The sequence below is a fragment of the Nicotiana tabacum genome, chromosome 3, assembly GCF_000715075.1.
Source record: "Nicotiana tabacum cultivar K326 chromosome 3, ASM71507v2, whole genome shotgun sequence".
Lineage (NCBI taxonomy): Eukaryota > Viridiplantae > Streptophyta > Magnoliopsida > Solanales > Solanaceae > Nicotiana > Nicotiana tabacum.
The window spans coordinates 148,260,003-148,287,232 of NC_134082.1; the positions used below are offsets into that span (position 1 = coordinate 148,260,003).

General features: G+C 42.7%; 1 protein-coding gene across 18 annotated transcripts in view; it reads left to right on the plus strand.

Moving 5' to 3' along the window:
* The first annotated feature begins 9,632 nt into the window (after positions 1-9,632).
* The window catches only part of LOC107789466 (uncharacterized), a 40,450-nt gene continuing 22,852 nt past the window's right edge, over positions 9,633-27,230 (plus strand). For 2 of the 18 annotated variants that reach the window (XR_012707939.1, XR_012707942.1), the window contains exons 1-2: positions 9,707-10,019; positions 12,004-12,070. Coding sequence is in view for 4 of the 18 variants with exons in the window: in XM_075250044.1 (XP_075106145.1) it covers positions 9,884-10,019; positions 12,004-12,070; positions 13,556-13,731; positions 14,810-14,856 (426 nt within the window). In the remaining 14 variants the exon portion in view is untranslated. The other 16 variants (XM_075250047.1, XR_012707932.1, XR_012707933.1 and 13 more) reach the window with 16 other exon arrangements.

The following is a 27,230-nucleotide window of genomic DNA, read 5'->3' on the forward strand; positions in this document are numbered from 1 at the left end:
CCTACCCACATCACCCGGCCCCTTATGTACCGGGCCGGTCCGGTTCCGGTTTTAGCCGGTCTGGGCCGGTTTGGTTACGGGTCAACTCGGCCTGTTAGACACCTCTAGTTGGGATCCTTAGTGGTCGTTTCTTGTTGTCATCTCACTGTTTCATTGATATCCCGTACTTAGTCATGTTCATCCATTTTTATATCATATCTCAGTCTCTTTTATTCTATTTGATGCTTCATGTCATTGTTGTTTAGGCTGATTATCTTGATTTCTGAGAGCCCGAGAGACTGGAGAGATTGATGACTGAGTGAGGCCGAGGGCCTGATTGTGAAGTCATTTATGGGATTGGGTTGCACGCCGCAACATGTTTTATTGATTCTGCCATGATTGGTATTTATATAGCACTTGGGCTGAAGGAGTTCCTCCGGAGTCTGTACACCCACAGTGAGCGCAGGTACTTACTGAGTGAGAGTGTCGTGTGCCGAGTGCTGAGCGATTGTGAGGAATGAGTGGCTGTGAGGTTGGAGTTATTGGGAGGACTGAGTGATGATTTGCTCGAGAGGCAGGATATGATTTCATCATTGATGCACATAGTTGCCTTATATTCTTGCTTTGAGAACTGTTAAAAGATAATTTATCTGACCTTACTTGAATTTGACTTAAATCAGCTGATTTGACTTAAACTCTGGACTGAAAGCATGCCTATACTTTACTGAATTTATGAAATGAACTGTATTTGCATAGCTCGTCACTACTTCTCAGTTCCCTATTTATTTCTGTTACTTACTGAGTTGGTGTACTCACGTTACTCCCTGCACCTCGTGTGCAGATCTAGGATTATTTGATCGGGGAGGTTGTTGATAGTCTTCGCAACAGTCTGGAGATAGCGAGGCAGATGTCCGGCGTTCGCAGCCTTGCTTTTCTTATTCCCTATCTCTCTTTAGTTATATTTTGGATTTCAGACTATGTTAAATCTTGTTATTGTAGGACCAGTTTTATTAGATGTTCATGAATTAGTGACACCCCGATGTTTGTGGATTCCATTCGGTATTTCTATATTGAGTTCAACTCTTGTTTTCTTTTATGAAAACTCTTATTATGAAAAGGTTTTTAGTATATCTTTAAATGATTTATTGAAGTATTGTGAGAGTTGACTGGCCTAGTATCATCGATAGATGCCATCATGACAGGTTTGAGTTTAGACAACAGTAATTTGTATGAGGATGATATGAAAAATGCTTAACTTGGGAATGGTTAAATTTAGCAAGCTAAATTAACCATTTCAATTGAATTGATACTTTCCGGATTTTGGTTCATATTGATCTCTTGGTCATAACTGGTTTTTTCTAATTGATATAGGCAGGCACATAAGTTCTGAATTTAAGAACTACGACATGTACACGAGATAAAAGTCGTGTCAATCAAGTTTTATATCCTTCCTATCCAATTATGACAAAAACCTGTATATACACATTCTGAAGGTCAAGGTGATGGACTAGCTTTTAAGGATGTCAATATGGAGAATTTCAATGTAACTAATTGATGGTTGTGACCTCAAGGTCAAATGTGATTTACTTTTGCATAAAGGAGATGTAGACTCATTTCGTTGTAGCTTAATTTTGCATCTATTTGCCTTTCACTTTGCATTATCTGGATCTAAAGAACCAGTAATATATAGGTCATATCTTTGTAGCAAGTGAAAGTTTTTGCACAAACGAAAAATCTGATTTAGTCATATTACTGATGTGTATCAACTGTCTGTTATGCGCTACCTGTCTTTTTTGGTCACGGAGTCAAAGACTTCCTAGTACTTCAATCGGAGTAAAGATCACTAAAATGGAACTTGGATAAGATCGATCAGTCCTGTCAAGTTGCAAATATCTGGATGTTCACTTTATATGTCATATAACTACTTTATGGGAGCAATTATAAAAGTTAATTTCTAAATTGTGAGTTATTGAGGCAACATTCTGAGCATGTTGTAATACTTAAGAGTTTTAATTGCCTCATTATTCCACTTTTTGACCTATTTATTACACTAACTGACAACCTTTTCCGCTAATATTTTCACATGTTCAGCAAGTTTTGCGTTATGGTAAAGCTAAGAACTTGATCAAATGTTGAGTGCACGAAGAGCTTTCGCTGTTGGATTTAGCTGGTAGTGAGGGAGTTGCAAAGAAATTGACTGAAAGAAGCTCTAATCCATATAGGTAATCACTTATGTTTACACTGCCTTAGCAAAGGGAAAATGCATAAGTACCCCCTGTCCTATACCCGGATTCCTAACTACATATTTTTTCTTTGCGGGAATTCTATTAGCCCCTAAACTTATTTTAAATGTAATTATTTACACCCTTAACGCTGACAACCAAACTCTTGGCAAGTGGTGAGCTACACGCGCCTCCACATGTATTTCTAGTATTTTTTTTTTATTCTTTCTTCTTTTTCTTATCCTTTTTTTCTTTATTTCTTATTATTCTCATTTTTTTTGGTTATTTCATTCTTTTTCTTTTTGTTTTGGTCATCGGCGGCATAAAATGGTGGTCGTCGGAATTTCACAAACACCATTTTTTCCAATGATTTTTTTTCCGGTAACAGATTTTTATCCCGATCTAAGTGTGTTTTGTTTTTTATATATATAAATTTTTCTTGAAAGTATAATTTATGTGTGGGAGGAAGAGCAAAAGAAATAAAAACGAATATAAGCTGAGAAAACTTTTTCCAGTTAAAATTTCAATACTTCATGTTTTTTCCGGCGTGAGAAGGTTTTCCGATGATGAATTTTTTCCCCCAAATCTGAGTGTATTTTACTTTGCTTATGAATAGATCTTTTTGAGAGTTTAATTTGTGTGTGAAAAGAAAAAATGGAAGAAAAACGGTTTGACAAAGTCGCCGGTGAATGAATATCCGCCGGCATTAGAGAAGAAACAAAAAAAAAAGTAAAAGAAAAAAGACAAAGAAAAAGGAAAAGGAAAAGGGAAAGGGAAGAAAAAGTAAAAAATAATCTGAAAATCATTGAAATACACACATTCTGCCACGTCAGCGTTAAAAGTGCAAATAATTCAATTTAAAATAAGTTTAGGGGTAATAGAATTACCGCAAAGAAAAAGTGTGTAGTTGGGAATTTGGGTATGGGTCAGGGGTACTTATGCATTTTCCCCCTTAGCAAATAAAGGTAGTCCAATCTATATAGGCAATCACTTATTTTTGCACTACCTCACTAACTGCATTACATTTAAAGCAATCTGCCCATCCTAGTGACATTCCTTGCACACTTGATCCGAGAACATGGAAACTCCTAAAGCAATCTTTGCCATGTAGAATGTAATAATGGCACTACCATATTGAGTACTGCTTATCATTGATTACACTATTGTTTAAATTTCTCCTTATTCCTTAAGAAACAAAGAGAATGTTATTGCTGATTAATTTGTAACTCTTTTATTTCCTAAATTCTCTTGAATAACCGTAACTTGCTGCATTCATTTACATATTTCTTCGGCTTCTTGATGTTAGTTAGTCAGTTATTGGTTTCACTTTATCACGACAAGATTTATAAGCAGTTATATGTATTGAAGTACAGTAAAATATAGTAGTAAATTTCTATTTTTCTCTTTTTCATCTGCAATTATTATTTTTGGACATGAGATAATTCATATACTATTATTATATATAGATAGAGAATAGGAGAAAAGCTAATAGATTAGGCTTTAGTGAAGTATGTTTTGGATGTATATGTGGAGATGGGTGAAAACTCCCTGAAATATTACGTGATAGACTGTGAAGAATCAATATCCTACTTTAAGAAAGCCTCATATTGACTTGTAAGAAAATGTTATGAGGAGTAGATGCTGAAGATGTTGTTTGTTAAGCTTTGAAGTGTAAAGAATTGTTGTGAGGATTAGATGCTGAAGGTGTTGTTTATTTATAAGTCTGCTTTACATGTTGCATATACTACATAGTTCCTCACCAGTTATTGATTACGCTCTCTTGATGAAATTCAGGTCGAGGAATGCTTATAGCATGAAGAAGTTAGGACTCCATCTTTCACAACACACACAATTACTGCACTTCACAAAGTTCCAGATCTCATTGTTCTTACTGACGACAACTTTTCTGTGGTATGAAGCATTGAATGCAATACCAAATATAGAGGTAGTTTTACTTCTAGGGTGGAGCTGGTAGTATTCTGTATAGTTCATAACTTTAACGAAGGTTGTTGAAGAATTCTTCTTTAGTACGTAAATGGTGTAAAAGAATTACATACAATCTGTCATGGGCTGCTTTCCAGACACGCCCCATGACCCCTTGGCCGCGCCCCATGGTGGCCTAGCAAGCCTCACAATGCCTAGCGCCATGGTCGGCCCCGTGGTCTTGGTTGCGCCAAGTGACAAGCGCGCATGCGCCTCTGTCGCTCCACCGATGCCTCTCGCCAGCGCCCAAGGGCTGGCCAATGACAACAGCGCCGCGCGCCCTGACAATGCCGCGCGCGCAGATCCTGATGCCTCGCCAGCGCCCAGCTGCAGGCCCATTCCAACAACGCCTCGCGCACAGACCCTGATGCCTAGCACCAGCGCCCAGCCTCGGGCCAGCACATCAAGTGTCGCGCGCGCCCACAGCAACGCGCGCGCAGACCCTGACCCGCAAGACAAAGATGCTGCCATCGGACTTAGTTTTACCTTGTAATAATCTAAGTCCTTTTCATTGTAATCATAGGCTAGTTTTCATCATTTTCATTTCAGTGTGCTTCTACAGCTTTATTAGGGCTAGTCTTGTAATGTTGGTTTATTTTTTTTAAGCATTATTAAGGGGGACCAAACAATCAAACATTTCAATCAGCATTTTCTGGTGTCTCTCCCCTCGACACCGCATCATTGTAATCAGCATTTTCATTCATCAATAAAATCATCATCATCATTCAAAACCCAATTCTCTCTCAGCTTCCGCAATTTGCTCACGACATTGGTTTTTCCGCACGGCACTGACAATCTAGTCTAGCGTGCGGCGAGGACCTCATTGGCGAACAACAACCGCACTGACATCGGTTGCTTAGCCTTACGTTGCCCTTCCAAAGAACATCAGTAAGGCGTTGCGTAACAGTTGGTATCAAAGCCTAGGCTCGACATCGGACGAGGGAACACATTTGCCATCATCACCATTTCTGACCATGGTGAATCATGGGGAGCGCCTAGCATCCCTAGAAGAGACGGTTGACCGATTACGACCCATCGTGGATACGGTGCCTGATCAAAACAACAACCTAGTGCAAATGTTGGACGACCTGGACCGCCGAATGCGGCCTGCTGAAAATGACATTGCAAACATCAGTCGTGACTCTGACGACAACCGACAAACGGCAGCCATCGAAACTGCCAATATTCATGGCAAATTTGAGGACCTCCAACAGGAGCGTGCCGACGATTTAGCTCATCAGCAACATGAGGCAGACAGACTAACTGCCATGCAACAAACCATAGACGACTTGACAGACAAGCTCAATGTTGTCAATGCTGCCTTACAGAGCCTACTTCGAGAAGGCGACAACCACATCAGGGGTGCAGCAAACCTCACCCCCATTCCACAAAAGCTTAAGATACCGGAGCCAAAGCCATACGACGGATCCCGGGATGCTAAAGAAGTGGAAAACTTCATCTTCGACATCGAACAATACTTCGATGCCGTAGGCCATTTGGAAGAATCCAAAAAGGTAGCGACTGCTGCCATGTATCTTCAGGGCGATGCCAAACTTTGGTGGCGGGTCAAATACGAAGCCATCAAGGCCGGTGAAGATACTCTTCAGACATGGGACGAATTGAAGTTGGCCATACGCCTACAATTCTTCCCCGAAAATATGGAATACAATGCAAGGAGAAAGCTACGGGAACTCCGCCACACCAGATCAGTGCGGGAGTACGTGCGCGAATTCTCCGCACTCATGCTAAACATACGCGACATGGGGGACAAAGACAAACTCTTCGCATTCATAGAAGGTTTGAAACCTCATGCCCGTATGGAACTACAAAGACAATGGGTAGACACCCTGCCCAAGGCCATTCAAGCTGCAGAATGCCTTGGCGATTATCATTTGGGAACTCAGAACGACATACCCGAGCCGTCTGTCCGAGGGGGATTCAACGGGAACCATCCCAGCAATGGTGGCCCAAGCAAAAGTGGGGGAGATCGGAGCGCATCCAAAACTAAGACTCCTCCCTCCAACAGCAACAGTGCTGCATCCATCAACAACAATCAGAGGAGAAAGCCTCCCTCAGAATGTCGTCATTGCGGCGGGGCACATTGGAACAATGATGCCCAAACATCAAGGTCAATGCTCATCAGACTGTCGAGGATGAGACAGATTCATCAGACACATCCGAAGACGATCAGGTAGGCGCCTTCAATGCAATTGTTGGCTCTATCCCACATGCCTTAGCGGGGACCAGTGCATGTCCTCCTAAGAAAACATCAGTCCCAATCACCAAGAAAGGGAAAGAAAAGATGGAAGAGAGGCCTCCTAAACAAGCGAGGACCCTAATGTTCGTCGAATTGAAAGTGAACGGCAAGCCCCTTCACGCATTGATAGACACGGGTGCCACCCACAACTACTTGTCATCAACGCAAGTAGAGCGCCTAGGTCTTGTTGTACAAAAGAGCAAAGGCCGTGTCAAGGCTATCAACTCACCACCCCAGACATTGGGTGGAACAGCTACAAATGTCCCAGTGAAACTTGGCCCATACAAAGGAAGCATCGACCTGCGCATCGCAATCATAGATGACTTCGACATCATAGTGGGTTTGGAGTTCATGAGGCAAACCAACACCATACCGGTACCATATGCCAACATGCTCCTGATGATGGGAGAAAAAGGGGCCAAGCCCTGCACCATACCATGTTTTCCCATAAAGATGGCCGCTGAAAACATCTCGGCCATGCAGTTGGAGAAGGTAGTCGACAGACATGAACCCCTGGTTCCGGCTACCCTTCGCAGCAACAATCAGCCATCATGTCATCTGCCTCAAAAGACTGGTGACGCTCCTCATCGTGTGAAGACTTGTCAGCCATGCCACAAGGACAAGTCGGATCACTCATCACAGACTGGACCCTCGCAGCCATTACATATCCCTCAGAGACCATGGGAAAGTGTTTCCCTCATATACATCACGGGATTGCCCCAAGTCGGCAATCTTGCATCCATCATGGTTGTCATAGATCAGTTCTCAAACTATGCAACTTTCATAGCAGCCCCGCAAAACATCTCAGCAGAAGATACAGCTCGACTCTTCTTCTCGCACATTGTCAAACATTGGGGCCTGCCCAAAAACATTGTTAGTAGGCGCGACTCACGCTTCACTAGCAACTTTTGGACCCATCTCTTCAGGTGCTTTGAGTCAACATTGAGTCACAACACAGACATCCATCCACCATCGGATGGCCAGACAGACCGGTTCGATGACATGCTGGAGGAATATCTCCGCAACTTCGCAACCCGATCACAGAAGCATTGGGTGAAGCTCCTGGATGCTGCTCAACTGTGTTTCAATTCTCAAAAGAGCCATCATACAAACAAAAGCCCATTTGAAATTGTTACCGGACAGCAACCGCTTCTCCCGCAAACGGTGAATGCATCAACCATGCTGAAATCTCCTCGAGCTGCCAACTTCTCGAGCGAATGGGAGCGCAACATGGAGATAGTGCGGAGCTATCTCATCAGGGCCCAAGAGCGGGCAAAAAGGTTCACCGAACAAAAGCGTTGCTTTGCCCAACATCAACCAGGGGACAAAGTAATGTTATGCATCCCAAAGCGGTACTTGTTTGCAGAAAGGACCCATGACCCTCGTCTGCAACAAAAATACATCGGGCCCCTGCCCATTGAAAAACGCATTGGGAAGTCCACATACCAGGTAAAAACTTCATCCTGGTGGAAGATCCATCCAGTCTTCCATGTCAGCCGCATGGAATCATTGCGTCGCTACAACAGCAAGCTCACAGAGCAGAGGGGCGCAGACCTCCCATCCACCAACCATCAGAAACATCATCATCATCATCATCATAAAGCTCCGAGGACGGCGCCAACTCAGGTGGGGGAGAATGTCATGGGCTGCTTTCCAGACACGCCCCATAACCCCTTGGCTGCGCCCCTTGGCGGCCTAGCAAGCCTCACAATGCCTAGCGCCATGGTCGGCCCCATGGTCTTGGCTGCGCCAAGTGACAAGCGCGCATGCGCCTCTATCGCCCCACCGATGCCTCTCGCCAGCGCCCAAGGGCTGGCCAATGACAACAGCGCCGCGCGCCCTGACAATGCCGCGCGCGCAGATCCTGATGCCTCGCCAGCGCCCAGCTGCAGGCCCATTCCAACAGCACCTCGCGCACAGACCCTGATGCCTAACACCAGCGCCCAGCCTCAGGCCAGTACATCAAGTGTCGCGCGCGCCCACAACAACGCGCGCGCAGACCCTGACCCGCAAGACAAAGATGCTGCCATCGGACTTAGTTTTACCTTGTAATAATCTAAGTCCTTTTCATTGTAATCATAGGCTAGTTTTCATCATTTTCATTTCAGTGTGCTTCTACAGCTTTATTAGGGCTAGTCTTGTAATGTTGGTTTATTTTTTTTAAGCATTATTAAGGGGGACCAAACAATCAAACATTTCAATCAGCATTTTCTGGTGTCTCTCCCCCTCGACACTGCATCATTGTAATCAGCATTTTCATTCATCAATAAAATCATCATCATCATTCAAAACCCAATTCTCTCTCAGCTTCCGCAATTGCTCACGACATTGGTTTTCCCGCACGGCACTGACAATCTAGTCTAGGTGCGGCGAGGACCTCATTGGCGGACAACAACCGCACTGACATCGGTTGCTTAGCCTTACGTTGCCCTTCCAAATAACATCAGGAAGGCGTTGCGTAACACACAATTACTGCACTTCACAAAGTTCCAGATCTCATTGTTCTTACTGACGACAACTTTTCTGTGGTATGAAGCATTGAATGCAATACCAAATATAGAGGTAGTTTTTCTTCTAGGGTGGAGCTGGTGGTATTCTGTATAGTTCATAACTTTAACGAAGGTTGTTGAAGAATTCTTCTTTAGTACGTAAATGGTGTAAAAGAATTACATACAATCGCATGATTTCTATTCTTAAGTAGGTTGTGGTATAATGTTGCTATTTTCTTATCTATTCTCTTTGAATTATCCTGCTGGTTAATGGTATTGATGGAGTACCTACTTTTCTGATGCAATATTGTAGTTAACTGATCCTCCATGTCTTCATTGAGTATATTTTTGTCTTGCTATTTCTTTGCTTCCTCTTTTTGCTGTAGTTACTCTGCACATCTAGGTCAGGAATGCTTCTCTTGTGCAACTATTGTTGCATCTATTAACAGTGAGGATGTCGTGTAGTATCACCGGGTTCAACTAAACCCTAACTTTTGACGCGGAGTAAAATTTTACTTGTAAAAATTCATTAAAATTACAAAAATAGTAAATATGAACCCATATATAATGGCTTCAATACTAAAAACTTTAAAAATTGAACCTATAAGATTTAAATCCTGGATCCACCTATAGGTCTGTTGTGTACTATTGAGTTAATGCTCTTTTGTCCGGCATATGCACGGGCACTAACTATCTAGTAATTACTACTATTTAGAAGCGAGACTTAGGGCTGTTCGTCGTCCTGCTTCCTGATTTACAATTAGCTCCCTATTTTTTATCCAGAAGCAGGGGTATTTTTGTCACTCTACTCACTTTGTACTTTCTGCAGCGCCTTTTCCCTTCGCACTCTCTTCAATACGCGCTTTCTCGTCCTCTATCGACGTGGAAGACGAATCGGTTCTTGCTTCTGCTGCTGTCAGTTGTTCTTCCAGATAAGTAACGCCTGCTTTTGGATGGATATCCGATTAGGGGTGACTGCCAATAAAATCTGCAATACCTTCTGTTCTGTTTGGGTTTTCTTTTCCTCTTTTTTGGTTCATGGCTTCCTACTCTGTTCCTTTTGGTGTCTCTGCTTGCTAGGTGAAACAAGTGAGTACTTCTTGTTTCCTTCTCTGTCTCCTCCTTTAGATTTCTGTGTACTGCAGTATGTTACTCAAGAGTTATTAGTTGCGACCTTCATCTGTTGTAGCCTTTTCCCCCTATGACCATGTTCAAAGAAAGGAGCTGTAATTTCTTCTTTAATCAATAAACTTGTGGAGATTTGTATTCACTTAAAGCTAGTCACACAACTGGTCGTTCTGGTGCTTCTCGCATTATTTGCCCCCCTCTCTCTCTCTCTGTATCCTTGTACTTGAAAAAGATAACAATATTCATACTAAGATACCTATTCAAGTTGTTGTCACTATAATGTATACCCTTTAAGATTAAAACAAAAGGCCCACCAATTAGACCATAAATAATTGTTGGGAAATCTGGGAATAATGTTTAAAAGAATATTTTAGTAAATTCTTATTTACCATGTGACTGGTAGCTTGTATCCCCACCCTCCTTGTTTTCACTTGGGTTAAATTGCAGTCTACGATGAGCGACCAGCCTTTTTGTTGGGCTGTGGAAGGGACATAAAGATGGATGTTGGGTATGCTTTGTAAGTCTATTCATGCCTGTGCAAATTTCCAAGGCGTTGTTGTTGTGTTAGCATAATTAGGCTATAATACATGAAGTGATATGGAAATATGTAACAAGACTTTGTAACTTGCATCTTTCTTTTCATGTTAAATTTACTTGAATAAGTATTAGAAATGTAGAGATAAGTGGTTGGCACCAAACATGGCATAAAATTTACGGATGGATGCAGATAAATGAGTTGTTAAAATTTTGTAATTTTTCCTTCAGAACATTTGGTGAATGATTTTTGCTTGGAACAATGATTTAATTCAGTTATTTTTCCTTATCAGTTACCAAGGTACAGTACCAAAATCTTGCTGGAAAAATCATATTATTTTACCGTGGTACTTTTACCTGGGTGTTGTATTATATGATGTGTTAGAAGAAAATGAAAAATAACTTATCTCCAACTGAATGGCTCCAAGATTCCAGGCATGTTCCTGGAGAAAGTCTGCTGTCGACCTGTTAAATTTTGATCTACTGAATAAACAACGGAAATTTAGCCTTTGTGATCTATATTACGAGGATACTGGGTGGGGGTATGTAATTACATTTGGTTTTTTTGCATCATTGTATCTTAGAAGAGTCATACGAAGTACTGATAGCCTTTCTAACGTAGAGAGGGAAAGAATTTAAAGTAAATTAGTGCATCATGAGTTCTCCAAGCGTAAGAAGAAAGCATTGTATTTGAGAGAATGAATATAAATCAACTGAGATAATAAATTTAGGAAAAATTCTTTATTTTGTCAGACAAGTCAGCCTATTTTATGTGTTCGTTAATGTGCCAGAATGATATATTTAGTGCTTATTATCTATTAGAACACAAACAAATAAAGGAGAGAAAGGGGAAACAAATTGCTTCCACCCTACGGAGATGAAGTGAACCATAATTATTTTTAATGTTTGCTTCGATAATACACTGTTGCCAAAGTCTGTAAGAAATTCTCTTTTTTAAATCCTGAAAGGTTCTTCAATGAAAATTGGTGAATTACATGTTACTTTGATCGGTCAATCAGTCCACATCATAAAGTAATGGAATATTTGTTTCGGTGAGTTTAATTTCTTCTGCAACCTTTCTTTTGTTTCATCACTTTCTTTGGCAATCACCATTCCTTGGGTATATTAGATTTCCTGTTCTTTTGGATTGTTTCTTGTTGAATCTTCTACATGCATGTCAATATTTTTTCTGATTTGCCTATGCATGTTTGGGAATAGATACCTCGATTCAACTTGTGAGAAATACTGCAAATAATATTTGTTTTCAGGATATTTTTCCTAATTAAAGTGTACCATTACATTTGAGACAGTGACGCTACAATTTCCGTACAGAATTATTTCTAAGAGTATTTTTGATGCCCAACATGTTCTGTATGTTGACAATGACTGAAATTGTTTTTTATTTTTGTAGAATTGTTGACGTTTCTCTTACGTTCAGTACAACTAACACACTTGCAGAAAAAGTTCAGCACTGTAAGGTAACCAAGTATCTTATTTTCGTAGTTGTTGTTGTCCACCATTTTCTTTTGTACAATTATTTTGTTTATTTTTTGTTTGTTAGCTGATTTATATGCGTAACAAAAAGTTTGGCTTGACATATTCGCCTTTTCATTTATGGTGTCGTCTCACGGTGTCCATTTTCTTTTATTTCACTTCGGGTAAGGTTTTGGTTAGATTTTGCCGCTTAGTTAGCGAAGCTTTACCTTTGGAAAAGTACCTTTGAGAGGATGTTATAATACGAAGAAAAAAACCTAAAAAATTATCGTAATTGTTCTCCCTATAGGTACAAAAATTGATCAGAAAACTCAGAGGTATTCAGCTGATTCCAATGTCACTTATGCAAAAACTAATAGTCAAAGCGTACTTTTTTTTTTGAAAACATACCATGACATTATGAATCGCCTCCCATATTTTATTCCTTGGGGTAACTATATCTGGTCAAAGATCGCCTCAATTTTGTCACTTCCTGTCGTGTGATATCCATGTCGGTGATAAAAATTAATACAATGTTAAAAGGCTATGACAGTTTGCGCAGTATCATTTAAGAGTAGGTACTTCGGTTCTGATGGATCATACACAAAAAAACAAACGCCCGCTGTTAGAAACGGATAGGAATGTCAACCGACGTGAAAAATACAAAGCCATGTCAGCAGAGAAAAAGCAGAAGTTGCTGCTACAACGTCGACTTAAATAACAAGAGTCAAAGACACACACACCTCCTGAGAAAATAACTGTGGATCGCTTGACTGGAATAATGGATCCACCTGAATGCTCTACGAACACTTCTTACATTCTGCATCTAGGTTAGAACATACGATTCTCCATACATAATCGCTTTCACCTTGTCTCACAGCGTTATCTCTCATTTTAAATAGTTAACTTCCTCTATGCTTACTCTTTGATGTAGCTTTTAATACGTCTAAGAATCATCCTCTGCCTTCTGCTATGGGTAACGAAATAGATGTATTGCGTCCACTTTCTACCTATGAAAAAGGTGAGTATGCCGGCTTCTACGCTTACTTTTACACTACTTGCCATCATTTTGTGCCATCTAAGGACCACCTAACTTGGTCTTAGGTTCAATGTCAGTAGTACCTGTCACACCTCCTTTTTCCGCGCCCGAGGGGCGCAGGGGGAGTTTTTTCCAATTAAGTGACAATCGAAACGGGATTTATTTAATTATTTCAGAGTCTCCACTTCTGAGGTTTAGGGTGTCCCAAGTCACCAATTTTTAATCCCGAATCGAGGAAAAGAATGACTCTATATTATGGTCTGCGTATCAGAAATCCGGATAAGGAATTCTGTTAACCCGGGAGAAGGTGTTAGGCATTCCCGAGTTCCGTGGTTCTAGCACGGTCGCTCAATTGTTATATTCGGCTTGATTATCTGATTTTATACAAGTATGAAATTATGTGCCACTTTTATCTTTTAACCGCTTTTATCATTCACTGTTATTTTTGCAGGACTTGCAACGTCGTGAAAATGTATCTCGAACCGCGTTACAATCAATGTACCCGTGGTCGTCGACACACTTTGACTCCGTTGAGATTTGGATTTGGGTCACATCAATGTGCACCCGAGTTTAAGGAAATTAAGTTATTAAAGGCGCGCCTAAAGCGACTAGCGTATTTATTTTGGGGTAAGACCGTGAAATTTTACTAAACGGTCCATACCGAAGTCCAAATAATTTTTAAAGCAAATATTTACTGAGGGCCCCGCAATTTGTATTTTATTTGGCGAGGCTCATCTCATTCTTATTTTTTAAAAATGAATTTGCAACGTCATGGACACGCATCTCGAACCACGTCACAATCAATGTACCCGTGATTAGAAACATATTTCGATTCCGTTGAGATTTGGATTTGGGTCACATCAATGTGCACCCGAGTTTACGAAGGTAAGATTTATTAAGGCGCATCCTAAAGATTCTAACGTATTGTTATTTTAGGAAGGTTGTGAGATTTGCTAAACAACCCGTCCTGGAAACTAAATGCTTCACTAATATACATTTAACAAGGGCCCCGCATCTGCACGTTTTGTTTATTTTCATCAAGGCTCATCTCGTTCTTATTTTAAAGGATATCCTATAGCAACTACGTTTCTTATCGCGTTTGTCCTTATCAATTGCAAACAGTGGATAGTCCTAATTAATTACATGCTTGCAAGTTATCTGTAACAACATTCAGAAATGCCTAAAATCAGAAACGAGGCCGTCCGAACAAATAATCACGGGCCCAAATCCATCCCAAGCGTGATTGGCCAGACCTTGGCCACCGCTTGTTCGAAACAGGCCGGCTTGGCCTATTTTGGCCTGGACTCGACCGTTGTGAGGTTGAGGCCCTGAATTTGTGTTCCTGATCTTAAAACATGGTTTTAAGAGTTATGTATAGCAATTTATTGGAAAGGAAAGAACTTATTTAGTGTACGAATTTCATGCTTGGCATATATTACAGGCTTATACTACACCTTTGAACTAAATATGAGATACAAACTACTGCCTGGGGCATACTCTCATCACCAGCCTATATGCACATTCTAGCATTCAACTACCATACATTGACATTTATAGGCATGAAGACTATCTCTAGTACCCAGAACAAAATGTAAAACTATTACACATTGCATGAATATTTAATGTAACAATCTATGTGTAAAGAGACATCCTTCAAAATCTTTCATTTGTATTCATGCTCATTTTCAATTACATTTCTTGACAGTGCATTGGTTGTGTACCTGGTATAGAGGACAAAGAAGAAAGGGATGATCAGCTGGGCAGTATGCAGTAAACACAGCAACAGCAGATACACAGCAACAACACAGCAACAATATCAACCAAAAATGATGAAGCTCCCGAATAGTCGAGCAACAGACAACGAACCCAGAAAAACAGAGTAATGAACCAGCAGAGACAGCAGAGTATTCAATGTAACACCCCAGCAATTCAACAACCAAAAACAGCTCGAACAGGCAACCAGCAGCAATTGGCCAAAGCAGCTAAACCAACCTAAACTCTTATGTAATTTTCAGATAGTATTTGGTTACAATACTCTGAGACTCTATGCTTCTTGTTTTTTTTTTCTCTGCAGACTAAAAATGTCCAGCCTAAGACTCCAAACTCTAGCCTTAAGACTAAAATTTCCACTTTGTTTTTTTTTCTTTTCTGAAGACTAAAAACCAGCCTTAAGACTAAAAATTCCAGCCCTTTTTTCAGTTCTCAAATGGCCTATTTATAAGCCAAATGACTCAGTGCAGCCAGGCTGCCCCTCATCTGCAACTTGTAGCCTGCCCATACTCTTTAAAGCCCATGCCTAAGCATCTTTGGTGCCAGCCCCTTTTGTTCCCCACGCCTGGTTTTGTTTAATCAGGAGTTATGGACATCATTTTATTATTCAATTTAAGCCTCATACCCTTGTGTCTTGTTCCCCATTGGTATTAGTTTAATCCTAAATTAGTACCCTACTTGTTAGCCCATTTATACTAATCTTTTCTGTCTTTTTCAACACCCCAGAATGCCCTTGTTAACCCTGGATTATTACTGCCCTGCCTATTGCAGCATCAGGGCACTTTGGGCTTTGAACATTCGATTTCAGAACTGCCCCAACCTGGCCTTTAATTGTTTACAATGTAGTTACAAACTACCATTCTTGGGTAATGCCCAACATTCAAATCACAATACAGGCTCATTAGTCATGCGACATTATTAGCTCATTCGATTCATTAGTTATAAAAACTAATCGACGACATTTATCGAGTCGACTATACTAATTATAGCAGGTAATAATCAGTCGCTCGCATAAACAATACGTTCAGGTACCTAAGGGGTATCAGACAACTTTTGTTAAATTACTGGGCCTATATGAATTAGTTCATTTGACGACTAATCTAACTGACGATCATGTTTATCACAGAGTGTATTCAGAACAAACAGAAGACAATCGACCAAATAAAAGGCCTTTAACAGAGATGGAAGAAATCCGAAATAAAAATAACAACATAACAAACAAACACAACAGAACATGCTGACAACTTAATTAGAACTAAAACAAAAGAAAGAAAAACTTACCAAAAAGGTTTGAAATCAAAAATGACCCAAATTCTGATTCAACTTCGAACCCTTGAGGCCGAACAAACTTTAATCAGGGTGTTCTCACATGAGAACACCTTGATTAAGGTCTATTAGACCTCAAACCCTTGTCAAAACTGGCCGGGTTCCCCAGGTGCATGTGTTTCAAGTTCTGGATTTTCAGATCTTGATTTTTAGGAGTTGTGGGTAGATTCGGACCAAACCAAGCTTGGTTTGGTCACGAGGAAGGTCAGGGGAGTGTCTGGTATGAAGATGGGGTAGTTTGGTATAGGTCCAGGTTCGACTCAAATCTTCAAATGAAGATTCGAGTCGAAGGAAAGTGATTCGAGTCTAGGGAGTAACAGATCCATATTCAGGAGAGTGAGGGGGTCTTAGGGTGTTCAGGAGGTGGCCACCGGCGTCCATGCCGCCGGCTTTAATGGCGAGGGAGACGGGGGCGGCTAGGGTTTCTAATGGGAGGTCCGGCTTTGAGCTTGGGGACGAAGGGGTGGGGTGTTGGTATAGGGGGCGTGGGTGTAAGAGAAGGTTTATATATGGTCTATGGGATTGGATCTGAGCCGTTAGATCAGATGATCTCAACGGCTTGGATCTGATGCTGAGAAATGAGACGGGGTCGTTTGGTAGTTAAACGGGGTCGTTTGGTTTAAGTGAGGGGTTGGGTCAGGCTGGTTATTTGGGTCGGGTTTGAACCTGGGTCGCTGAAAGAGGTCCTGAACCGTTAGATCGGCTGGGACGGACGGCTCAGATTGATTTGCCTGAAACGACGTCGTTTCAGGAGGTGCCTGGGCAGGCCTAGTCTGGACTGGGCTGAGTGCTGGTTTGGGCCTGTTTTTGTTTCATTTATTTTGGGCCCAACCGATTTCAACTTTCTTTTGTTTTCCAATTTAAAGAAAAATAAAAATAAAAATAACTAATAAAACCAATGAAATTAAAACAAATAACAATATAGCACTTCAACATAATTATCATAAAAATAAAAATGTTTAAGTAAGTTAAATCATAACCTAAAACGGACGACGCACACATATATATTTTGAATTTTCTTTTGGAACGATTGCTCGTAAAGCAAAAATCACGTGCTTACAGCTGCCCCTCTTTGCACGAAGACACGAAGGGTTTTCGCGCAAAGATAAGCGAGCGATTTTTGCCCGTCCGAATACTCTGTGTGAAGCATTTTTTGAAAGAGATTTGACCGAACTTTTGCTTCAGAGGTTTCCTACATATCCTGGGCTGAAACAGGAATCAGGTCAATGTAGTTCGGGAAATTTTGGTAGCTGGGACTACCGTGTGACTGTATTGCGTGCTGCTGTTGTGCGCTGTTGTATACTGCTGTAGGATGCTACTGCTCAACCAATCTCCCTATTACATTGCTCTAAAAGGAAAACAAGAAGCTAAGCTAAATTGAGGATCCTGAAATCTTATCCATCTTCAACTTGTTCTTGTTGCTTTGCTTTCTTGTCGGCTAACACTTTCCTCCGATGCCTTTATCTTGTGACTTTGGGAGATGATGCTGGTCCTTTGCTGACGTTTGAATGCTAGTTTACATTACTTTGCTTGATCCGCTGGGGACATGGCTTTCTTCTTTAAATCTTCCAATGGTTTCTTCAGTGGTATGTTTCTTCATCAGCATCGTCATACTGGGCATGTTACAACGTTCCCAAACTGCTTCTTTTGAGATGCGTTCCTTTTTCCTTTTGAATTGCATACTTGCCTCTGCAGTTGTCTGCTTCTTGGTGCTGGGGATTTTATTGTTTCCCGTTTGGGGCTCTCTGTTGTACCCTTCCGTCTTCAGGTGGGGTGACTGATTCCAAAATCTAGAGCTAAAGAGTATTCCCGCATTATACTGGTGGGCGACCTAGAACTTAAATGTATTCCCGCATTATACTGGTGGGCGACCTAGAACTTAAATGTATTCCCGCATTATACTGGTGGGCGACCTAGAACTTAAATGTATTCCTGCATTATACTGGTGGGCGACCTAGAACTTAAAAGTATTCCCGCATTATACTGGTGGGCGACCTAGAACTTAAAAGTATTCCCGCATTATACTGGTGGGCGACCTAGAACTTAAATGTATTCCCGCATTATACTGGTGGGCGACCTAGAACTTAAAAGTATTCCCGCATTATACTGGTGGGCGACCTAGAACTTAAAAGTATTCCTGCATTATACTGGTGGGCGACCTAGAACTTAAAAGTATTCCCGCATTATACTGGTGGGCGACCTAGAACTTAAAAGTATTCCCGCATTATACTGGTGGGCGACCTAGAACTTAAATGTATTCCCGCATTATACTGGTGGGCGACCTAGAACTTAAAAGTATTCCCGCATTATACTGGTGGGCGACCTAGAACTTAAAAGTATTCCCGCATTATACTGGTGGGCGACCTAGAACTTAAAAGTATTCCCGCATTATACTGGTGGGCGACCTAGAACTTAAAAGTATTCCCGCATTATACTGGTGGGCGACCTAGAACTTAAAAGTATTCCCGCATTATACTGGTGGGCGACCTAGAACTTAAAAGTATTCCCGCATTATACTGGTGGGCGACCTAGAACTTAAAAGTATTCCCGCATTATACTGGTGGGCAACCTAGAACTTAAAAGTATTCCCGCATTATACTGGTGGGCGACCTAGAACTTAAAAGTATTCCCGCATTATACTGGTGGGCGACCTAGAACTTAAAAGTATTCCCGCATTATACTGGTGGGCGACCTAGAACTTAAAAGTATTCCCGCATTATACTGGTGGGCGACCTAGAACTTAAAAGTATTCCCGCATTATACTGGTGGGCGACCTAGAACTTAAAAGTATTCCCGCATTATACTGGTGGGCGACCTAGAACTTAAAAGTATTCCCGCATTATACTGGTGGGCGACCTAGAACTTAAAAGTATTCCCGCATTATACTGGTGGGCGACCTAGAACTTAAAAGTATTCCCGCATTATACTGGTGGGCGACCTAGAATTTAAAAGTATTCCCGCATTATACTGGTGGGCGACCTAGAACTTAAAAGTATTCCCGCATTATACTGGTGGGCGACCTAGAACTTAAAAGTATTCCCGCATTATACTGGTGGGCGACCTAGAACTTAAATGTATTAAAATTGCTTCCCCGTTCTTCCGAGAAAATTTTCGACAATCGGCAGAAAATTTTCTGCCCCGGTTTTGGTGACTTCCTTGGCGTTGCATCTCGCTGTCCTCATCAATCCTTTGTTTTCCTGCAGCAGACAGAAGGATTTAATTAGTTTTTATCGTGGTGGTAGAGGGTGCCTTTCTGGCGGATCATCTTCCTTTCTTCCCCTTTTCTTGCTCTTTGTCCCCATAATTGGTTGGCGGGCAAAGTTGCCTGTTGGGGGTCTCTAGCCTGCTTGGGATTGGTTTTCAATTTATCCCCTTCTCTGCTTTCTCTTTAAACACATGATGTGGGAGTCTGCTTCTAACTCCCGAAACCACTCCCTTTTGGAGCATACTTCTTCCAACATTTCCGAGCACAATCCCTGCATTGCTTGGGGCCGGCCTTTAAGACTGTTTGTATTATCCTGCATTGGATGAATTCCCCTTCGGTTTCTGGTAGTAAGCTTTGAAAAATCCTTTAAAGACACATTTTAGGAAAAGAAATAAAGATATGGAAAGGAGAAAATCTTTCTGAACCAATATTTTGTGGGAGGAGACAATCAAAAGAACTTATCTGGAGGACACAACTGGTCCTCGTGATCATGGCGTGCACCATAGATTCTGACCCAGTCTATTTGTATCAATTGATTTGCCCGATGGTTTGACTTGCTGGGGATGATAAAAGAGTGTTCATTTCGTTTCGAATGTGGTAGCTTTGCTGATCTGTCTCGTCGCCTCATAGTGCCCTTCGAGGGGTTTTCACTAATGAGACTCTCTCTTTTCTCTCATCTCCCGGCGCCTTATGGTGCCTGTGAAGGTTTTCACCAATAAGACTCTCTCATTTCATATCCCTCATCTTACATCGCCTCTCGGTGCCTGCGAAGGTTTTCACCGATGAGACTCTCTCATTTTATTTCTTTCGAGGAATCGGGGCGTTGTAGATACGACCCTCTCTTCTGGAGATTCCTTTGACTATCAATTCGTTCCCAGTCTTACGATCCTCTTCTTTGCTGGGGATTGGTGTATTATTCTCGGTCTTATTCGCCTGACTCGACATCTCTTGAACATCGATCGGGAGGTCTTTTGGACGTTGATGTTGGTTTTGGTGTGGGGTTAAAGAAAGGCTATAAAATTGAAGATAATTTGATGGGTGATGTGCTACAACTTTTGGAATCAAACCTTTGTTGGAACTTAAAAACATAACCTCTGCCCCAGTTTTCTTGCTTGGGGAATTTATTATTTATACTTATGTTGCGCTATGTGTGTTACGCACGCTGTGCCTATTACGCACACTATGTACATTATGCATCGTATATCCACTATGATGCATACTATGACCGAGCCGTGAGGCGCCTACGTATCCTCTTTGAGGAATCAGGTCAAACGTAGTTCCCACGGTTTTGTTATTTGTGATTTTATCTTCTTCCTTTTTCTTTTCCTTCTTTTCATTTTTTCATGTCTTTTTCTTTTCTTTTCTTTTCTTTTTCTTTTCTTTTCTTTTTTCATATCTTTCCCATTAGAAAATTGCTTAAGGCTCAAAGGGGGAAGCGAGGGTTAAAAGTGTTTGGATAGAAGAAAGAATTGCCTCCGTCATCTCATTATTCAACAAATGCCAAATACAAACAAATAAACCAAAAATTGCCATAATTGAAGAAGTTACGCATAATATCTCTTGACTGCATCTGAATTGATAGCCATGTCGACGCATCTACCTTCGACATCTGTCAAACACAAAGCACCGTTGGACAATATTCTGGTCACGATATAAGGCCCTTGCCAATTTGGGGCGAATTTGCCTTTTGCCTCGACCTGATGTGGGAGGATCTTCTTTAATACCTGCTGCCCTACTTCAAATTTCCTAGGGCGCACCTTCTTATTATACGCTCTTGCCATTCTCTTCTGGTACAGCTGACCATGGCACACTGCTGCCAATCTTTTCTCATCTATCAGGCTCAACTGTTCCAAGCGAGCTTTGATCCATTCATCATCATCAATTCCGGCTTCAGCGACAATTCGGAGGGACGGAATTTTGACCTCCGCTGGTATCACGGCCTCAGTTCCATACACCAACAAATAAGGAGTTGTGCCTATGGAAGTTCGGACCGTAGTGCGGTAACCCAACAAAGCAAAGGGTAATCTCTCGTGCCATCGTCTGGATCCTTCCACCATTTTTCGCATTATCTTCTTGATATTCTTATTGGCTGCTTCGACTGCTCCATTCTCCTTGGGACGATATGGGGTGGAATTGCGGTGTGTAATCTTGAATTGTTGGCATACCTCTTTCATCAGGCTGCTATTAAGATTCGCACCGTTATCCGTAATGATCACTTTTGGGATCCCAAATCTGCAGATGATATGGGAGTGAACAAAGTCCACCACTGCCTTCTTGGTTACCGATTTGAAGGTTTTAGCCTCAACCCATTTGGTGAAGTAATCAATGGTCACTAGGATGAACCTATGACCGTTGGACGCTGCTGGCTCGATGGGCCCAATGACATCCATGCCCCATGCCACAAACGGCCAAGGTGCTGACATCGCATGTAACTCTGTTGGTGGAGAATGAATCAAATCTCCATGTATCTGGCACTGATGGCATTTCCTCACAAAAGTGATACAGTCGTGTTCCATGGTGAGCCAATAACAACCTGTTCGAAGGATCTTTCTTGCCAATACATATCCGCTCATGTGCGGTCCGCAAACTCCCGCATGTACCTCTTCCATAACCGTCGTTGCTTGACCGGCATCCATGCATCTCAACAATCCCAAATCCGGGGTTCTTTTGTACAATACTCCTCCACTGAGGAAGAAACCATTCGACAAACGCCGAAGGGCTCTTTTTTGGTCTCCAGAGGCATGTTCTGGATATATCCCCATTCTGAGGTATTCCTTGATATCATGAAACCAGGGTTCGCCATCTGCTTCTTCTTCTATGGCATTGCAGTAGGCGTGCTGATCACGGACCTGGATGTGTAGAGGATCCACATACATTTTGTCAGGATGGTGCAGCATTGATGCTAAGGTGGCCAAAGCGTCCGCAACCTCGTTGTGAACTCTAGGGATGTGTTTGAACTTTACCGATCAAAATTGCTTGCTCAGATCATGCAAGCATTGTCGGTATGGTATGAGCTTTAGATCTCGTGTTTCCCATTCACCCTGAATTTGATGTACCAAGAGGTCCGAGTCTCCCAAGACCAAGACGTCTTGGACATCCATGTCAGCAGCCAAGCGCAGACCCAGAATGCAAGCCTCATACTCGGCCATATTGTTGGTGCAATAGAAGCGTAGTTGAGCCGTAACAGGATAATGCCGTCCTGTTTCAGAAATGAGTACTGCTCCTATTCCAACCCCTTTTGCATTTGCAGCTCCATCGAAGAAAAGCTTCCAACCCGGTTCCACAGGTAATTCCAAATCAGTCGTATGCATCACCTCTTCGTCAGGAAAATACGTTCTTAAGGGCTCGTATTTTTCATCAACGGGATTCTCTGCCAAATGGTCTGCCAGTGCCTGGGCTTTCATGGCCGTCCTCGTCACGTTGATAATATCAAATTCTGTGAGTAGAATTTGCCACTTTGCCAACCTTCCCGTGGGCATAGGTTTCTGAAAGATGTACTTTAATGGGTCCAAGCGGGATATGAGATAAGTAGTATATGAAGACAGGTAGTGCTTCAACTTCTGAGCTACCCAAGTTAGGGCGCAGCACGTTTTCTCGAGTTGAGTGTACTTGACCTCATGCACTGTGAATTTCTTGCTAAGATAGTAGATGACCTGCTCCTTCCTTCCTGTGTCGTCATGTTGCCCCAGTACACAACCAAATGAATTTTCCAAGACCGTCAGGTAAAGGATTAGAGGTTTCCCGGGCTTAGGTGGGACCAATACGGGTGGATTAGACAGATACCCTTTGATTTGGTCGAAAGCCTCCTGACACTCTGCCGTCCAACCCACCGCAGCATCCTTTCTCAGCAGCCGAAATATGGGCTCACAAGTTGTTGTGAGTTGAGCGATGAACCTGCTGATGTAATTGAGTCTACCCAGCAAACTCATTACCTCTGTTTTGCTCTTTGGCGGTGGCAAATCTCGGATGGATTCAATTTTGGATGGGTCTAACTCAATCCCCCGTCGACTGACGATGAATCCTAGCAACTTTCCTGATGGAACCCCGAATGCGCATTTGGCCGGGTTAAGCTTGATATCATACCTGCGGAGTCTTTGGAAAAATCTCCTCAGGTCTGCTACATGGTCCTCCTGACGCCAAGATTTGATGATCACGTCATCGACGTATACCTCTATTTCTTTGTGTATCATGTCATGAAACACAGCAGTCATTGCTAGCATGTATGTCGCCCCGGCGTTCTTCAACCCGAACGGCATTACCCGATAGCAGTAGGTTCCCCATGGCGTAATAAACGCTGTCTTCTCAGCATCCTCTTCGTCCATTAGGATCTGATGATAACCCGCATAGCAATCCACAAAGGATCCGATCTCGCGCCCAGCGCAATTATCGATCAGGATATGAATGTTGGGTAGCGGAAAATTGTCCTTGGGACTTGCTTTGTTGAGGTTGCGGTAGTCGACGCACACCCTGATTTTTCCATCCTTCTTTGGGACTGGTACCACATTGGCCAACCACTCGGGATACCGAGTGACCCGAATGACCTTCGATTGCAACTGCTTGATCACTTCTTCTTTGATCTTTACACTCATTTCTGTTTTAAATTTCCTTAGTTTTTGCTTGATCGGAGGGTACGCCGGGTCAGTGGGTAATTTGTGAACCACTAAATTGGTGCTTAATCCAGGCATATCATCATATGACCATGCAAAAACATCTTTGAATTCCCTGAGAGTTTTGATCAATTCTGCTCTGACATTCGGCTCAATGTGGATACTAATTTTGGTCTCTTGGACGTCATCAGCGTCTCCTAAATTCACAGCCTCGGTGTCATTTAGGTTAGGCTTGGGTTTCTCTTCAAATTGGCACAGTTCTCTGTTTATTTCTTCGAAGGCTTCACCTTCGTCACATTCAGATTCATCATCACAAACGACCTTTTGCATCATTGAGTCGGTTTCAGATTGATTTATTAGACTAGGTCGAAGATCCGCTGTGCATGCCATGTCATTAGGACCAGTAAAAAGAGAACTGTTCAGAAAGAAAAAGAACAAAACAAGGAATTAAAATGGGACAAAAGAAAAGAACTTCATTAAATTTGCGGGATAAAAAGGGTTCACACTTTTACAAAACGAAAGTAAAATTGGGATTACACCCTTGAATAATCCGATCAAACAAACGAACAAACAAAACAATAATCAAAGCCTACTACCAAGACTCCCCTCGGACAGGAAGAGGAGTAACCGTCCAATTGTTGGTCTTGGCCTCAGGCCCCACAAATTGTATCTCTGCTCTGCTGGAACCTTCTCCAGCTTCCACCATACTGACATCTGTGAATAGCCTCTCAAAACTCTGATTCAGGTCTTCATTTATACCGATCAAAGGTCCTCGAATCTTTGGGATCGCTGACCCCTTGGCACTTGCTTTAACAAAAGACCTTGAGAGGCGTGACACTGGTTCAGGCAGAAACCAGACCCTCTTCTTCATTCTTCGCGCCTCCTTCCTGTCTGCTGCGGTTGGTTTGAACCCCAACCCGAAGGTTTCCAGATTCTTAGGAAGGGAAACAGGTTCGACTATCCCTTGAAGTTCAACTCCCAGGCCTTTTCCCGGTACAAATCCGTTACCCAGCATCTCCGAGACCATCATGACCGTTGCGGCAGCTACCCTAGGGTGCGGGATGATTTCTCCTTCAGAAATTTTGTTGGCTGACCCTGTATCGAGAATCTGGTAGACCCAGGGGCCCTTGTCATCAGTGGTCTCTATGAAAGGCACAATGGTTCCGCTCATGGTGCATGTTGTATCCTCGCCGTGCAGTACGACCTCTTGTCTTTCCCACTCGAACTTCACTGTTTGATGTAGGGTGGAAGGCACCGCTTTAGCTGCATGAATCCAGGGTCGTCCTAACAGCAAGTTGTAAGATACCGTAGCGTCCAATACCTGGAATTCCATGGTAAACAGGACCGGACCAATGGTCAGTTCAAGTACAACATCCCCCACAGTGGCTGTTCCGTTTCCGTCAAACCCCCGGACATAGATGCTATTCTCCCGGATTCTTCCACGGTCGAATTTTAATTGGTCCAGGGTGGATAATGGACAAATATTGGCGCTTGAGCCGTTATCCACCAATACTCGAGTTACCACCGAGTCTTCACATTTGACAGCTAGGTATAGAGCTTTGTTATGCTCTGTACCTTCCACCGGAAGGTCATCATCTGAGAATGTTACCCTGTTCACCTCGAAGATCTTGCTGGCAATGGTTTCCAGGTGGTTTACAGAAATCTCACTGGGTACATGAGCCTCGTTCAATATCTTCAACAGGGCCCGACGATGCTCCTCAGAATGGATCAGCAACGACAACAGTGAGATCTGGGCCGGTGTTTTTCTCAGCTGTTCGACCACAGAATAGTCATGTACTTTCATCTTCCTCAGAAATTCTTCAGCCTCTTCTTCGGATACTGGCTTCTTGGTTGCCACTGGGTTTGTTTTTCTTAGCTCCACCGGAGCAAAACATCGACCTGATCGAGTCAGCCCTTGCGCTTCACAACTGACTTCTTCCACCTGTTTTCCTTGGTACGTCACCACTGCCTTTTCATATTTCCAAGGCACCGCCCTGCTGTCAATCATTGGCAGTTGGACCACAGGCTTTATGGTCACTCATTCTCTACATACCCCTTTCAACACGACTGCCGGTGTGGGCAGGATCCCTGGTATTACCAACTTGCTTGGCTCGGGTTTGCTTGCTATGATAGACGGGCTCTTCCCCAATATCACTACCGGCTTGACGCCTTCTCCCTGCGACTGTACACTTGTTCCTCCACTGGTTAAGACTTCTTTCGGGGCGGCTTGGATCATCATCACTGTTTGTGAGGGTTTTCTTAATTCTCCTCCCTCACACACCAACTCAATCATGTGAGTTTCGTGGTGCGCTGGCAGTGGGTTTTGGTTGATGTTATGAGCCTCTGGTGTCTGGACCTCGATCTTATTGGTGTCAATAAGATCCTGTATGGCATGTCTTAACTTCCAGCACTTCTCGGTATCGTGCCCGAGCATCCATGAACAGTATTCACAACTGATTGATCGATCTACATTCTGAGGTGGGGGATTTGGTTCCCGAGTGTGGACAGGACTAACCAAACCCAATTGCCGCAGCTTGTGGAACAAAGCGGTGTAGGTTTCTCCCAGCTCTGTGAAGGTTCTTTGCTTCTGCAACCTGTCATTCCTAGCATCTGGATTTCACCGGAAGCCTGCCCCTGAAGGGTTTCTATATGCCCTTGGCAGAGGGTAGGTGTTTTGTGGTGGTGCATATATGTTCTGGGGAGCCGGTGCGCGCCATTGTGGGCGAACCGGAGGCTGAGTGTATACCTGGGCTTGGTGTACGGAACAATGTGGTTCTCGAGGTGGATAGAAATTTTGTGGTGGGTTGTATGGGTAGTTTGACCTGTGAGGCCTGGGTTGGTTGTAATGCGGCCTGCCAGCCCGGGACCAACTGCCTACCTCGATCATGGCAACCTCTTCTTTCTTTCTTCTCAGCGCACCTCCCGTGCCGCTTTGAATAGCCTGGGTTGTGGCCTTAAGTGCCGAATAGTTCAAGATCTTGTCCGACCTCAAACCTTCTTCTATCATGACCCCTATTTTGACCACCTCATTGAAAGATTTTCCAACCGTTGTCACCAAGTGACCAAAGTAGGTTGGATCCAATGTCTGCAAAAAATAGTCCACCATCTCTCCCTCTCTCATGGGAGGATCGACTCTAGCTGCTTGTTCTCTTCAGCGGAACCCGAACTCACGAAAACTTTCCCCGGGTTTCTTCCCAGTTCTCAGTAACGTGAGACGG